This window comes from Fusarium poae, chromosome 2, assembly GCF_019609905.1.
Source record: "Fusarium poae strain DAOMC 252244 chromosome 2, whole genome shotgun sequence".
Taxonomy (NCBI): Eukaryota; Fungi; Ascomycota; class Sordariomycetes; order Hypocreales; family Nectriaceae; genus Fusarium; species Fusarium poae.
Window position 1 is genome coordinate 6,961,268 of NC_058400.1, and position 14,509 is coordinate 6,975,776.

Consider the following 14,509-nt stretch of genomic DNA (forward strand, 5'->3'; position numbering starts at 1 on the left):
CTTCATTTACTCCATCCACGTATCCTCTATCATGTCCTCTTATAAGAACATTGTCGTTGTCGGTGTAAGTCACCACAACCTCACAGTTAGAGCAACCACTAACATAGTCTCAGGCAAGCGGAAGCACTGGCAAGATCATCATCGACGGCCTTACATCAAACTCCACCTTCAATGTTACTGTGCTTTCCCGCAAAGAAAGTAAAGCAACTTACCCAGCGAATGTGACGGTCCGAACGACAGACTTTTCTGAAGACGATCTTTCGGAAGCGCTGAAGGGCCAAGAGGTTGTCATATCCGCTCTCGGGGTCGAGGGCTTCGATCAGCAGCAAAAGCTTGTTGACGCTTCTGTCCGCGCCGGTATTAAGCGCTTCTTACCCTCTGAGTTCTCGTCTAGTAGTGAGGATCCAGTTGTTCTGGAACTGTTGCCGCTGTTTGAGGTTAAGAAGAATCTTATCGACTATCTCAGGTCAAAGGAAAAAGATGGACTGAGCTGGACTGGTCTCGCCACTGGTCTATTGTTTGACTGGGTATGATCTATCTTGCAGCTACAGAAAGAGGAAACGCTGATGATAAGTAGGGACTCGCAAATGGCTTTCTTGGATACGATATCAAGAACCGAACAGCCAAAATTTGGGATGATGGCAACAAAAAGTTCACTCTGACCAACGAAAAGCAACTTGTACAGGCCGTTATCTCAACTCTTCAGCATCCTGAGGAAACTCGCAACCGCTACCTATACGTATATTCAGTTGTTACTACGCAGAACGAGATTTTGCATTCGCTGGAGGAAGCCACTGGAGGGAAGTGGAATGTCGAAAGGACTACCACTGACGCAGAGGTCTCTGAAGCGAGAAAGAGGCTGGGTGCTGGAGACTTCAGTGGTGGATTTATTCTTGTACACGCTACTACGTACGGAAACACGAATGGTCTGAGAGCCAATTATGCTGAGGAGGAGAATTCGGCGAATGGTATATTAGGTCTCGAGTTAGAGAATATTGGTGGGACTGTAACAAGGGTTGTTGGCAACTAAGAACAGCCATAGGGTCGTCGAGTTCTCCCATCCATCTCTTTCCACCGACGCTTCCACCGCATGCCTTTCAATCTTGACAAAGAACTGATGTTGGATGGCTATAGCCGTGCGTATTGAACCATATATAGAGTAGAGAGTGTCGTGTATAAATTTCCAGCCGCATTACTTGCTTTCACTCTGCGTGTCCCATGCTTGCCGAACCCGAGTGAACAATCGCAAGACACAGGTCAAGTGTTTGAGTATCCGGTAATGATCTTATGCAGAAGCCTTCTGGGTTGCTTGTTCTACAAGTTTCCCAAGTGCACCAGGATTTGCCCCCGCCACCTTTTCATACAGCTCACCGTCTTGAAAATGGAAGAAAGCTGGGATCGAGCGAATTCCAAGTTCCTGAGCGAGATCGGGAACTTCATCTGTGTCGAATTTGGCAAATACGACCTTGTCGGAATCGTATTCTCCCAATTCGGAATACTTTTCGAAATATGGGCTAATGGCTTTGCAGGGAGCGCACCATGTTGCCCCGGCATCAATGATTACCGTTGGGTGGCTTTTAAGAAGCTCCTTGAATCTAGCCATATCTTTGATCTCGACGACGGGCATTGTGGATTGGTTGATGTGAGAAAATGTATTCCAAAGCTAAAGAGGTGGTCAAGGTGGGAAATGGAATATGCTTGTGATATGGGATTGCCGATACTATCTAACAAATACTCAACCCCTCATCCGCCTCCGACGTCATAAAGCTGATCGATTGGTATGTCTACAGTGCTTTGAGCTTTGTATCATATGGGAGGCACAAATTGAGAGACATAATATGTTGAATGGAACATTGATAGTTACCTGTTACAAGCATTGTTCGGTCAACTAGAAATCAGAGGTTTACAAAGATGGGGAGTGATAAGTATATTGCTGACCCTGTCCTCTCGTCTATAAGGATATGGAATCAATGATTGGACATGGGAAATCATATCATCACTCAAGTTGAATAAATCCGGGGATTCATCTACATATGTTTGGGTATTGGGAAGGTCAATTGTTGAATTTCCATAGCTGGGCGTAATATGCTTGCTATACAGGGTGTCGGTCATGGATTCCTAATCGTATTACTTCTTTCACCCTTCCCTCCCCGTCCTGCCTCATGGCGGATATTTTGTCACAGCGCCAGAAATTAATCAATCCGAATCCACAAACCCCGACAAAATTGCCTGCATAATCAACTGTCTTACGTCGTAGTTGACTAAGACAGGCTCGCGATAAGTCGTTCAAGCTTGGAAGGATCCGCTCCCAAAACCTCGTCGACTTTTTCCCCGTTCTGGAAAGCCATAAAGGTGGGCATGGCGCGAATCCCATATTCCTGAGAAACATCTTCAGCCTGGTCTACGTCGACCTTGGCAAAGAAAACATTGACTTTGGCATCAGAATCGGATAGCTTTTCGAATATCGGGCTGATCATCCTGCAAGGACCACACCATGTTGCCCAGAAGTCAATGATGACATTTTGGTGACTTTGGAGGATGTCTCTGAACTGAGCGAGATTTTCAATAACAGTGACTGTCATTTTGAGAGGGTTTGTATTGTAGATGTTATGAAATATGTATAAACAAGGTAGGGATTATTATGGGCACGCATAAGAAAGGAGTGGGTGAATGGGCGCTATTATATACTGATGTATAGCCCCTCCTACGCCTCTGACGTCATATAGTTGATCGATACGCTATAAGCTTTTCATCACACAAGAGGCGCAGATTCAACGACATATTTGGACCAGCCACGTAGGGACTTGAAGTGGATCTCTGCTTCTGGGGATGCAGTATTAAGACAATGCGTCATCTAGAAGTAATCAAGGTTATGCATAGCATGTGATGAACTGCTTGCAGTATACTATGTACCCAGGAGGGTTGTGGGCATATCATGGCAACTCCTAACTAACCAAGTCTTCTCCAGAAATCACCAATTAGAGCTGCCACTTCATCCACTTTGTCCCTGACCACTCCGTGACCAGCCCCAGAAACAACAAAGACATTTTTGAAACCATGCTCCTCGAGTTGTTGTACGCTGACCAGATCGTCCAGTTCGCCCAGCACCGCAAGATTTGGTATTCCCAACTGAGACACTTTGGAGAATTGCAGATGTGAGTCCATCGCACCGCCATCTCTAAAAACTGCCACCACAGAGGCCAAGTGCCCAGGATGCTCTCGCATCTGCCAATGTCTCACTGCTTCCGCTACGACATCACCATTTGCTACTCTTTCTTTCCAATCATGGGGCACAACAAGATCACCCCCCTCAAGGAATTCTAGAATCCATTTCCTCGCTCGTTGTTCATCGCCGCCGCGGAGGTAAGATTGTTCTTCGGGCGTAAACTCGGAGAAACGGAGAAGACCAGCTGGAGCGACGAGGGTGAAACTCTGGACACGAGCTGGTCTTGCTACAACATAGCTCACAGTGGTAGCTCCACCAAAAGAGAACCCAACAAGGTGAACCGACGACCACTGTAAATGATCAAGTAAATCATCGATCAATTGATGGAACAAGGATGGTTCATGGGGCAGAATAGGCGTGTCAGTCAGCCCATGGCCCCAGAGATCTACCAAAACGAGATGCGCATGAGGGAAAGACTTTTGAAGAGCGCGGGTGAGAGGAAGCATGCCTAGTGCTGGGGTCTGGACGCCATGTACGAAAAGTACGTGATCGATTGGCCGCTCGGACACTGCAGGGAGGGTTTCATAATAAGCAACTTTGCCGTGGGCAGTTTTGAGAAACTTGGCAGGTGGGAGGAGGGCTCCGAATGCCTCGATGAATGATTCTTCCGAAGGCCCTGGAATGGGCTCTTGTGGTGAGATTTCTGCGCCAGGGCGAGGAAGAACAAGATCGTTTGTTATGGAAGACATGGCTGATGATGTTTGTAGAATGGAAGTGATCGTCTCCTTATGAGCGATTTGGAAATACCTGAGTGGAGACAGTCGTTTGGACCAATGGCATGGTTGTACTTAATTCTGACACCTTGTGGACATTCACGAGATCACTGAGGCCACGTATTATGTATGAATTGAGCTCTTATCGGGTTTTGATTATGAGCCTATAGAGTCTATCTATCTAGATCCCTCAATCGGGAGGCAAAAGATATTCTAATGCCGTCGTGATATGCGACGTTGAGGAGCCAGAGGTGGATAAATGAACTCTGCTGTTAGAATTGGATATGGTTTGTCAAAGCAATCACACACCACCGCCTCAAAGCGATCTCATTCGTAGCTATGGCCGATAGTCGACATATGTTGCAAGATATAGGTACTATTTAGAGCTGGACCGTATGCGATGATGGCATAGTTGAAATGAAGATCAAACGAGCACTTGGATTCGCTTATGCCAAGTGTCAATCATACCTTCCGGCTGCCGCCGCCCTGGGTCTTTACTCTATATCTTTGCCTCTTCCTCTTGATGGGGAGTTTCTGATAGATAATAATGATCAACAAATTTCGCTACAAGGCTGAGTCTGTTCTCGATAAGCTTCCCTGGATTGTGCGTGGCGTCTAAATACTGTCAGGGTTTCATTCTGACCATGCGCCGCATTCAGGACAAGGCAGTTTAATTAGCGAATGGCTGTATGTGGTAACTAGCACCTTAGAGCCAGTAAGAATCAAGCTAGCAGGGGTTAAAAGCTACCATGTTGCGACACAGCCCGGGGCGCAGCTTCAACGACAGGCCTGAACCAACAGCTGGTTGATAACTTGAAAGGGATAAATAGACGGAATAATTATTAGAAGAAAAGGTAAATAAGTGAAGAATTGTCCAAAAATAAAATGGAGCCAGATTGACAGTATCTTTCGACGCGATGCTTTGTCCAAAAAGCGTTGTCACTCAGTTTGCTGTAGCTACAACATACGAAGAACCCAACAGCTGTGAAAACATTCTCAAGACAACGACCATCACCTTTACTGGTAGCTCTCCTATCACGCCGTCTTCTACTTCCGACTGGGAGGACTTTGATAGTGAAAAGTCCGTGAGCTTCAACCGGGGTGCTTGTCCATCAGGTTGGACTTACAATGCTGTCGCCCGAGTAAGTCAAGACTCAACGGCGGCCACGACCGCATTATGTTGCGCAAGGTTTGTGTATACCTCAGGGTAGACGCGAGATGCACTAACATGGTAATTCTCTTAGTGGCTATCAGTTGAGATCGCTCAGTCAGGAAGCCCATCCGCCTGTACTGAGCAGCGAACAGACTACTGAATCTTGGGAGACTCCCCAGCCAGGGACTAGCCAAATACTGCTTGCAAGACATGAAGGCAATGACACCCCCTTCACTGATTCTTATGTTATCTTCCTCATGGTAGGCTTGCCTATCATCTTCGGAGCTATGTTCACCTGTCTGTTTTGCATGTGCTTCTGGAACCGAAGGAAGATGAGGAAAGAGAGGAAAAAGCGGAGGAGACACAACTGGAATCCCTGCCGCCCTACCCTAGCAGCGAGAGTCCCCCTGCTTATTCTAACCAATAAGCAATTACAAAGTTAAACAGTATTCATATTTTATAAACACGAATAATCCCCTTTTACCACTGCCTGCCAGCCATGTATTCGTGATCAGAGTGTATTTCACAAGCTGAGGACATAAGCGTATGGTTTTTTCCATCAAAGTCCCTCCCTTGCTGCAACAATTGCCTCGAATATTCATTTGAGATACTGTAAGAAGTGGTTATTGAACTGAAGGTCAAGTTAAGCGCTAATGCCAAGATACAGAGATGATTTGAGACACAGGATAACAGAACCTCCTATCTTAGCTCAAGACATCGTCTGTCTGGAAACCAAATATTCACTAGTCTCGTATTCACATCGTTCCATGAATCAGGTTCATCATTGTTTGTGGGGCCGTGACAGCGAAGGATCCAGGTAAGCGACATACCCCTCATACAAAACATTCATGAGTGGAGATTTGATCTTACTCCCAGACAAGAAACATACTTCTCTTCTTCAAACATCTTTATATATCAGTCCTTTACTTAGCTTGTTAGGGTTGAACAAGCCATGGACTCTCAATCTTTCACGTACACTGGTATCCCACCAGGACGAAACTTTCGGTTGCTTAAAATTCTGCCAGGCTCGTCTGATGATGCCTTGGCATGCGAGCTTTTCGTGTCTGATCTGGACAACTCAACGCCATACACAGCTCTCTCATACGTCTGGGGAAATCCAGACAAGGTTGCAGACCTTGAACTGTCAGGACATGCTTGCAAGATCACACGTAGTCTTTCAGATGGGCTTCGTCGTCTTCGAAAGCTTGACGAGGCGCACATTGCCTGGGCTGATGCAATCTGCATCAATCAGAATGATAACGACGAAAAAGGTCACCAGGTCGATTTGATGGGTGCTATCTATGACAATGCGAACCATGTGGTTGTGTGGTTAGGTCCTGATCCTACGTCATCTGCATCTGAGGCATTCCGCTGCTTGCAGACCATCAATTACAAATTATATACCGGGACGGATAAGGAATACTTTTACCCCAATGAAGGAGAAATGCCTACAGTGTACATGAGAACCGAAGCAAATCCAGAGCCTCGAGAGATGTCACGGCCGGTAGGAAGACGATCAGTGCATTCCTCTGTTTTGGGTGAAAAGGGGACAGATTGTGTTGGGAAACTGTTTGATCTTTCTTGGTTCTCTCGTGTGTGGGTGCTTCAAGAGGTCGGCCTTGCAGGTTCAGCAACCGCGATCTGGGGAGATGACAGTATTGAATTTGGCGAGATTGCGTCCTTCATATGGAACGTGTACTACACTGAGGAACTAAGGCACGCATTGGGGGCTGATATATCCCAAACTCTTTCAGGTGCCCCTCTCTATGCTGTGTGGAATGTATGGTCCACGTACGAAAAGACAGAGTCGTGGATATACCGAACGCCCTTATTAAGGACTTGTGCAGAGCTCATAGCTGACCAGTGCAGTATCGACTTCGTCCTAGTTCTAGAGGCTTCACGGTATTTTAGTGCCACAAATCAGCTGGATCATGTATATGCCTTTTTGGGTCACCCCAAGGCTAGGAACCCTGTGACGAAAGTTCCGTGGCTACAGGCCAACTATTCTCTGGACGTCCAGGAACAGCACAGACTGTTAGCCGCTAGCCTGTCTCAGGATTCATTGAACTTCCTCGTACAGACTCACCAAACTGAAGAAAGCCTCAAGCTCGGATCTGGTTATCCCACCTGGGTACCGATGTGGAATAAAAAGACACAGAACCACGCTGACGCCTTCTGGGAGGCATGGGACGCTAGTCTGAGAAAAGAGGAGGGGAATCCTCCCAATGCCTCTGTTGATGGGAACCGACTTAAAGTATCTGGACTTATAATCGGGGTTGTTGATGAATTCACACAAACGATGGAGTCATCAGACTTTGATGGAGACAAAGATTTTGGTGGCCTGCTTGTTGACGTGTGTTGGGATCTAGCCTCACGGAGACCTCATCCATATCTACCAAAAGAGGTACTAGCGGCATTTGCATCGACACTATCCTGCCACTACAAGATCAGAGGAAACCAACCCATGGATGGTCGCGAGCGGGTGGTTGAGCAGTTGGCCGGCTATTGTATGCATCTGAACAATGGTTTCTATCAAGCCCACCTGGTGCCAAAACACGGCGATGGCTTCTGGAACCTGAGTACCGTCTTAGAGGTTGGAAAGTCATTTACGCCTAGTTTCAAATCTCATGCTGTAAACAGGCGGTTCTTCAATACGATGGGAGGTTATTGGGGAATGGGTCCTTCAGCTATGCAGTCCGGGGATATATGTGCTGTACTTCTCGGTGCTGATGTCCCTTTTGTTTTGAGACCCAAGGGGGATTCTGGGGAGTATCAGTTGGTAGGGCAGTGCTATATGTACAAGTTCATGGATGGCCAGGCGGTTATGGCATGTCGAGCTGAGCAGGCTGGATTTGAAGAGAAAGAACTCGTTCTTGTGTAGAGATATACTAAGATACAACTGCAGTTTAACTATTTCTCTCCCAATTCTCAAGAACCTTTAACCACGTCTTTGCTTCGTCAAGATAATCGCCTTCGCCGTCATGTTCAAGCTGCTCCTTTGTTTTACATTCGAGGGTTTGTACCATCTGTTCCACGGGAGGACGCATCGGATACCAGGCCTTGCCAACAGGCACACATTCGGATACAAAATCGATCAAGTAGTGTTGGTGCTCGGTATCATCAACAGCCATACACATAACCTCAGCAGCAACCTCAGCAGCAACCTCGGGAAACCGTGCCAGTTGTCTACGGCAGGGATTGAAAGGCGGATGACACGGGTCTACTTGCCAGTTGAACAGATCGCGCATGTATGGACGCATCTGTTCCGCCGTGTGTACCCGCTCCCACAAGGTACGGTATGAGATGTAATCGAATTTGTCCTCGGGGACCCAGACGTCTTCCGGGTTCTCTATGAATCGGTCCAGTAGTCTCGCATTATTAATGAGATGCATACTTTTCGCGTAGTGACCAGACCTAGCCTTGAAAGAAGATATATCGAATGCCATCAAAGTCTTTATGGCGGGTCGATAAGGTTGCAATTGCTCAAGAGAAAGCTTTGATATGATGGAATGCAAAAGAAGCCGGTGCATCTCGAGTGAAGTGAAATCGCCGTCCTCGATCGGAGACGTGAGAATTGATGAGAGACAAGATATGACTGGTGCATCCGCCGCACGTAACCTAATAGCTCTGATAAAATCGTTTTCTGAATCGTCGCAATCTTTACCAGAGTCTGTATCACGCGCTGTCCGGAGGATAGCAGGTATCTCTGTAGCGAATTCTTCTCCTTCTAAACTGGCCAGTTTTTTACTGACATCCATATCTGTGTTATCACTGGTCTGGATACCAGTCATAGGTTTGTATTGCTACCCTCTCTGAAGTTTGAAGCGTCAGCATGAGGTTACTTCAATTTGCTGGCAATTATCTAGACATGTTAGGGTTAGTGCGGAACCTGAACGAACTCGTAAATCCGAACCGCCGATCCTAACCGTAAGAGGCCGGAATTGGGACCCAAAGATCCGGTCACTCCCGGAACGCCGACCAGATCAGATGCAGACTACCGTGTAGTTCACCGTCGCTGTCCCTGTATCTAATCATTGCACACCGGACCAATATGGACTCACCGAGCACGTCCCGTGTCGACGACAAGAGTGCTCCCATCAGTGAAGCAGAGAGAAAGTAATCAACAAACACTTCCCTTCCCCGCATCATCGTTTGGTAACATTAAGTTTTGCAGGAAGCTCCGGAATCGGCTCTCACAGCGGGCCTTCCGCCGCAGGCAAGCGGAATGCATCAGAGAGCTACGCAACCGCGTGAATGCGGACCAACGGCCTGATAGTGAGCGAGTGGAGGAGCTGCAAAGGGAGAATAAGATGCTGAGACAGCAATTAATCGAGGTTCAAGCCAAAATGTCCAAAGTCTTGGCTTCCGTTCAGCTGTTGAGTGACTCTGTTACTAAGACGCTGGACGATACCAAGGACGGCAGTCGTTCACCGGAAGAGGCGGACCAGGAAGGACATATTTTGGGCCACAAGAAAGATCAACACATTTCAAATTTTTCGTTGAATTCGTTGGATCTCGACTCTTTTGACCCGTCCATTCTTGACTTTGATGTCCCTTTTGTATCAGCAAATACTACACGTAAGTGATAGCCATTAATCCATTGATCCATCGACCTTGACGCCTAATCAAATATATACAGAACCAGCGCCAGAGCCAACCAACAGTATCACCTCGGAGCTCATCAACGTTACAGGAACGAATCCTTTATACTCTCAGATACCCAACATCTGGAGCCATGAGTACCAGATGGGCCTGGAGCCTTATCTGAATGCCATCAACGCAACCGAAGAATCAAGTCTAGTCCTGGGCAAGGATTACGCATTCACAAACTCACCGTTTTCAGATCATATACAGTTGCTTCAGAAAATGTTAAAATCTAAGCTCACCACTCTCGGTTTCGTCCCAGAGGGCCATCATCCTGTACAAAGGTATTCTCACCCTTGTTGTCTGCAGAGCTTATGACTAATTATTCCAAGTGTTTATCAGCCGGTATTGATGGTTCTCTCCATGTTCAATAGCATGACTCGTCCAGACGTGATGGCCTGGTATGCCAAAACACGCTTCTATCACATTATCGAACTCACCGCCTGGCAACTCTATCCTTCGGCAGCAACTTTTAACAAGCTCCATCCTCGCTACCGCCCTACTAAAGCACAATTGGAAAACCCTCACCCTGGAATCATTGACTGGATACCTTTCCCATCGATTCGAGACCGGTTGATCCAGCTGCACTCGGCCAATCCGCACATTGACCAGATCTTCTGCGATGCAGTGACAGGCTACGTGGTAGAGGCACTCATGTCAGACCTGATACTTGGTGCCCCGCCTATAACGGTCTATGTCCGTGTTACAGATCTTATCAACACAATGGCTCGTTCGTCTGGAGATGAGTCTGTCGCTGCACTTCTACCTGCCCCGGATATCTCGACCCTGTTTTCTTCACCGGCATACGCAAGAGCAGCATTCAATAAACTGAACATGGACAAGGGAGCAGGTTATTACAAGATTGACCCCGCTTTCTTCGAAAAGTATCCGGAACTGTGGGATCAAGCAGGAGACCTGACAGCAACTGGAATGCCTCTTAAGCCAAAGTATCAAAAGATACTTACGTACCCGAAACCGCTTGACACATCGACAGTGGAGACTTATCGAAGCTTCATCAACTTTTCTCTGGATGCAGCGAGTACGATTTCTATGGGTCCCGCGGTATAAAAGAGGTCTCGTGGGCTGTTGTAACCGGGCCGGTTGTCGTCAGCAGCTCAATTGAAGAAATTGAAAGAGACCACATGATACGATTCAACCAAAATTATTATCAATACGAAAGACACGGTGTAGAATTACGTGCAATGGTTTGGCAAGTGTCATGGAATGTTGAGTAACAATTGACCCACAAGTAACTGTTGACTAACAGCGCAATTACTAACGACCCCATTCTATGCATCATCGAGTGGAGATGGAATATTCTATATAGAAATGCCACAACTGATTCATGAATTAGTATGTCACACTAATAAGAGAGATCATCACATCTTTGAACCTCAATCATATTCAAGATGCCTTCCCAAATACCAACACCAGTCTCTCGCTATGGTTTCATGGACGACTATAGCGAAGGCGCTCACCCAGCCCTCCTCAAAGCTCTGATTGCTAGCAACACTACTCAAGAAACCGGTTACGGCAACGACACATACTGCGATCTCGCACGGAAGCGAATCCGAGCCCACCTCGGTCGCGATGATGTCGGCATCTTCTTCGTACCCAGCGGAACATCAGCCAACGCCATCTCCATCGCTGCTTGTCTACGTCCCCACGAAGCAGTCATTGCCGCAAGCTCTGGACACATCGTGACAAGGGAAACAGGTGCCGTGGAAGCTAGCGGCCACAAGATAATAAATGTTGCGCCTGTCAATGGCAAACTTACCCCTCAAAGCATTGAGCGGGCGTTGGACGATAATTGGCATTTTCCTCATATGGCCAAACCCAAATTAGTTTACATCTCGAATGCGACCGAGATCGGCACGATATATACAAGGAACGAAATGGCAGCGATAAAACAAGTTTGCGAAAAGAATGGTCTCATCCTGTTTCTCGACGGAGCTCGCATTGGCACTGCCCTTGCATCGAAATCCAACGACATGACACTGTCAGATATCCTAGAATTGACAGACATATTCTGGATTGGAGGAACAAAGAACGGTGCTCTGTTGGGTGAAGCAGTTGTTGTCAAGGACGCCCGACTGGCTTCCGAATACGAGTTTTATGTCAAGCAGCACGGTTCGCTGCTTGCCAAGGGAAGAGTGATTGGCGCACAGTTCGCCGAGTTATTCGAAGGAGATTTATACTTTGACCTTGCGCGTAAGGCAAACCTGGCAGCTGAGACACTTTCCAATGGCATCGCCGACTCTGGCTTCTCAGTATATGCTGCGACGGAGACAAACCAGGTTTTTGCGGTGCTTCCCCTGGGATTGATTAAGGTGTTGAAAGAGCATTTTAGCTTCTATGTATGGGAGAAGTGCGGTGATGATGAGGCTGTTATCAGACTATTGACGACGTGGGCGACTGACGGGATGCAAGTCCAAAGATTTGTTGATATGGTACATGGTTGGGTAAGATGAGTGTTTTAAAAAGTACAAAAGTTTAGTTTGATATTAGACGTAATAATAATTGCAATTTTGATCAAATTGAGTCATCATTATGGCTCTGCAAATGATAGTAATCTTGCATTTCATCCCTACATCCATTCCCCATTTCGCCCGACATAGGATGTCCTTGGCGGTTCAAGATTTACCAGCTATGAATAGATATCCCACTTGCAAACATACAATGTTGATGAACGACTCAAGTATTCATCACACGTTCGCGACCTTGCCACAGCATGTCTCATGACTTGGGTAGGCTAGCCTTTCCAGCAGTCCGCGCTGCCGCAAGAGCACCATGAAGTCCATACTGAGAGCAAACACCATCAATCCGATGAGTTAAGTTGAGGTTCTTCACCACGACAATTTGAAAACATGTAGCTGAGCCTTGACGGGACGCGATCGTAGAGTATGCTAGAAATAATTCCCAAATCTTAATATGCAAAGGTTAGTCAACATATACCTTGTGTTAGATGTGATACGTACACGGAACCAGCGCAGTCCATACTTGGCTTTGACCTTGTCAGCGTTACCCAGCCAGTTTCGGTACCATCGCCAAATTGTTCCAGAATAGTGAACACCAACAGTATCGACACTTGGTTATATGGGTTAGTCATGACTCTGAAGAAAAACTGTAATCACTCACCTTTTGACCTCAAACCCAGCGCTCTCAAGGCATCCCACATAATAAGACAACGGCGTAGACGCATCAGCTCCCGGGAAGATATACTTGTTGAGAAACAACCCCCAAATAAAGTCCTCATACTGCCACGCCTTCCTGAACCCCGAAACCTGGACGTACATGGATCCATCGTTCTCGAGCATCTCGTAACACTGTCGGAAGAAGCCCGTCAGACGTCGAACGCCTACATGCTCCGCCATCTCCAACTGTGTGATCTTATTGAACTTTTGTTCTTCAGGAATATCACGATAGTCACAGCATAGAATCCTGCTCTGCTCCTCTGGCACACCGGCTTTTTGAAGGGCATCGTTTCCCCACTTGACTTGGTTGCGAGCGAGGGTGACACCTGTGACATTGGCGCCGTAGTTGAGACTTGCAAATTTGGCCAAGGTACCCCAGCCGCAGCCAATATCGAGAAGTGTGTCTCCTTCTTTCAGGTCAATCTTTTCGCACACAATAGCAAGCTTGTTGTCTTGCATCTCCTCTAGAGTTTCCTCCCGAGTGGGATCTGAGATGATACCAGAAGTATAGATCATGCGAGGGCCTAGAAACCAAGCATAGTGGTCATTTCCGCTGTCATAGTTAGTGCGTACCTGCTCTTCGTCCTGTGACCGAAGATGGAGTACAACATCGGGGAAGAAGTTTAACAAGAGGTACCGAAATGTTTCACTGGTGAAATTGAATGTCGCCCAATCATGCCGATATTCAAAAACCTCGAGCGCATCACCATTGAGATCGACTTGGTTTGTGAAGTATAACTCGAAGAATGTGGCCATTGGTATCTTGTGTCTCCCTGTCCATCGCGCGCGGTGTGCATCGCTTTTGAAGGTGAGGTAGAACTCGATAGGTCGACCAGGTAGTGTGACTTCGTGATTGATACGGGGACTGTAACGAGACATGAATGTCCAGATCACGACCAGAACGGGTATCGTGGTAAATATAGAGAGGAAAAGAGCCGTTTTGAAGCCGCCTCCCAATTTCCATGATAGCCATTGAGGAATGCCAATAAGTGCAGCGGCGAGGAAGGTATTGGACCATTGTTCGTATCCGGGGCCATCAGCAGGTAGAGGAGCATTTTTTATGGCGGGGTACTATCAAGTTCGCATTGCCATGTCAGCAGTTACTTAAGGTATACGTGAGAGACGTACGTTGGTTAATGGAACACCAGGGTTTTCGCCGGTTGACAGGGTATCAACGGGCGCTTTAGGAGTCTGGATAAAATCGATGTCGCTGCTCAAATGAGCTCTACCATTTTGCTTCAGAGCCATGGCTGTGAGATAAAAGTGAGACAAGATGCATCCAATGCAGGAGAGGGAGCAAGGAGTATTTAGATGATTCCTTTGATCAGGTGCTTTCTCCTGATCTGATCTGATGCATCAAGCCACTCTGGATGAGGCCGGATACAGCGGGGTTTGAGTATGCATACCTACTCTCGGTAAGCAAATCAGCCGAAATTTGTCTCTCGTATCAACACTTGGCGTAATATTACTGCAGTGTGTAACATGACAAGGGCTTTGAGGAACGAGGCCGCGCAATTGACTTGATCAATCCAATTGTGCTACGCTGAATATGATTTCCGATACATCCTGCTTCCGATAT

General features: G+C 47.0%; 9 protein-coding genes across 9 annotated transcripts; 5 read left to right on the forward strand and 4 right to left on the reverse strand.

Annotated features, from left to right (window-relative positions):
* Positions 1 to 31: 31 nt before the first annotated feature.
* Positions 32 to 1,030, forward strand: FPOAC1_006366 (uncharacterized protein; the record flags this gene model as incomplete). The annotated part of the gene is made up of 3 exons (XM_044850850.1): positions 32 to 64; positions 114 to 527; positions 578 to 1,030. 3 exons carry the CDS (start codon positions 32 to 34, stop codon positions 1,028 to 1,030), a joined length of 900 nt encoding a protein of 299 aa, XP_044709562.1.
* Positions 1,031 to 1,285: 255 nt separating this feature from the next.
* Positions 1,286 to 1,627, reverse strand: FPOAC1_006367 (uncharacterized protein; the record flags this gene model as incomplete). The annotated part of the gene is made up of 1 exon (XM_044850851.1): positions 1,286 to 1,627. One exon carries the CDS (start codon positions 1,625 to 1,627, stop codon positions 1,286 to 1,288), a length of 342 nt encoding a protein of 113 aa, XP_044709563.1.
* Positions 1,628 to 2,261: 634 nt separating this feature from the next.
* FPOAC1_006368 (uncharacterized protein) lies at positions 2,262 to 3,915 on the reverse strand (the record flags this gene model as incomplete). The annotated part of the gene is made up of 2 exons (XM_044850852.1): positions 2,262 to 2,575; positions 2,955 to 3,915. The coding sequence occupies 2 exons, from the start codon at positions 3,913 to 3,915 to the stop codon at positions 2,262 to 2,264; spliced, it is 1,275 nt and encodes a 424-aa protein (XP_044709564.1).
* A 941-nt stretch (positions 3,916 to 4,856) lies between these two features.
* Positions 4,857 to 5,252, forward strand: FPOAC1_006369 (uncharacterized protein; the record flags this gene model as incomplete). The annotated part of the gene is made up of 2 exons (XM_044850853.1): positions 4,857 to 5,081; positions 5,184 to 5,252. The coding sequence occupies 2 exons, from the start codon at positions 4,857 to 4,859 to the stop codon at positions 5,250 to 5,252; spliced, it is 294 nt and encodes a 97-aa protein (XP_044709565.1).
* Positions 5,253 to 6,044: 792 nt separating this feature from the next.
* FPOAC1_006370 (uncharacterized protein) lies at positions 6,045 to 7,973 on the forward strand (the record flags this gene model as incomplete). Its single annotated transcript, XM_044850854.1, has 1 exon — positions 6,045 to 7,973. The coding sequence occupies one exon, from the start codon at positions 6,045 to 6,047 to the stop codon at positions 7,971 to 7,973; it is 1,929 nt and encodes a 642-aa protein (XP_044709566.1).
* Positions 7,974 to 7,998: 25 nt separating this feature from the next.
* FPOAC1_006371 (uncharacterized protein) lies at positions 7,999 to 8,850 on the reverse strand (the record flags this gene model as incomplete). The annotated part of the gene is made up of 1 exon (XM_044850855.1): positions 7,999 to 8,850. One exon carries the CDS (start codon positions 8,848 to 8,850, stop codon positions 7,999 to 8,001), a length of 852 nt encoding a protein of 283 aa, XP_044709567.1.
* Positions 8,851 to 9,143: 293 nt separating this feature from the next.
* On the forward strand, positions 9,144 to 10,804 carry FPOAC1_006372 (uncharacterized protein; the record flags this gene model as incomplete). The annotated part of the gene is made up of 4 exons (XM_044850856.1): positions 9,144 to 9,208; positions 9,267 to 9,670; positions 9,732 to 10,020; positions 10,069 to 10,804. The coding sequence occupies 4 exons, from the start codon at positions 9,144 to 9,146 to the stop codon at positions 10,802 to 10,804; spliced, it is 1,494 nt and encodes a 497-aa protein (XP_044709568.1).
* A 341-nt stretch (positions 10,805 to 11,145) lies between these two features.
* On the forward strand, positions 11,146 to 12,207 carry FPOAC1_006373 (uncharacterized protein; the record flags this gene model as incomplete). The annotated part of the gene is made up of 1 exon (XM_044850857.1): positions 11,146 to 12,207. One exon carries the CDS (start codon positions 11,146 to 11,148, stop codon positions 12,205 to 12,207), a length of 1,062 nt encoding a protein of 353 aa, XP_044709569.1.
* A 265-nt stretch (positions 12,208 to 12,472) lies between these two features.
* Positions 12,473 to 14,178, reverse strand: MT1 (Sphingolipid C9-methyltransferase 1; the record flags this gene model as incomplete). The annotated part of the gene is made up of 4 exons (XM_044850858.1): positions 12,473 to 12,661; positions 12,715 to 12,823; positions 12,875 to 14,001; positions 14,059 to 14,178. 4 exons carry the CDS (start codon positions 14,176 to 14,178, stop codon positions 12,473 to 12,475), a joined length of 1,545 nt encoding a protein of 514 aa, XP_044709570.1.
* Positions 14,179 to 14,509: the final 331 nt, after the last annotated feature.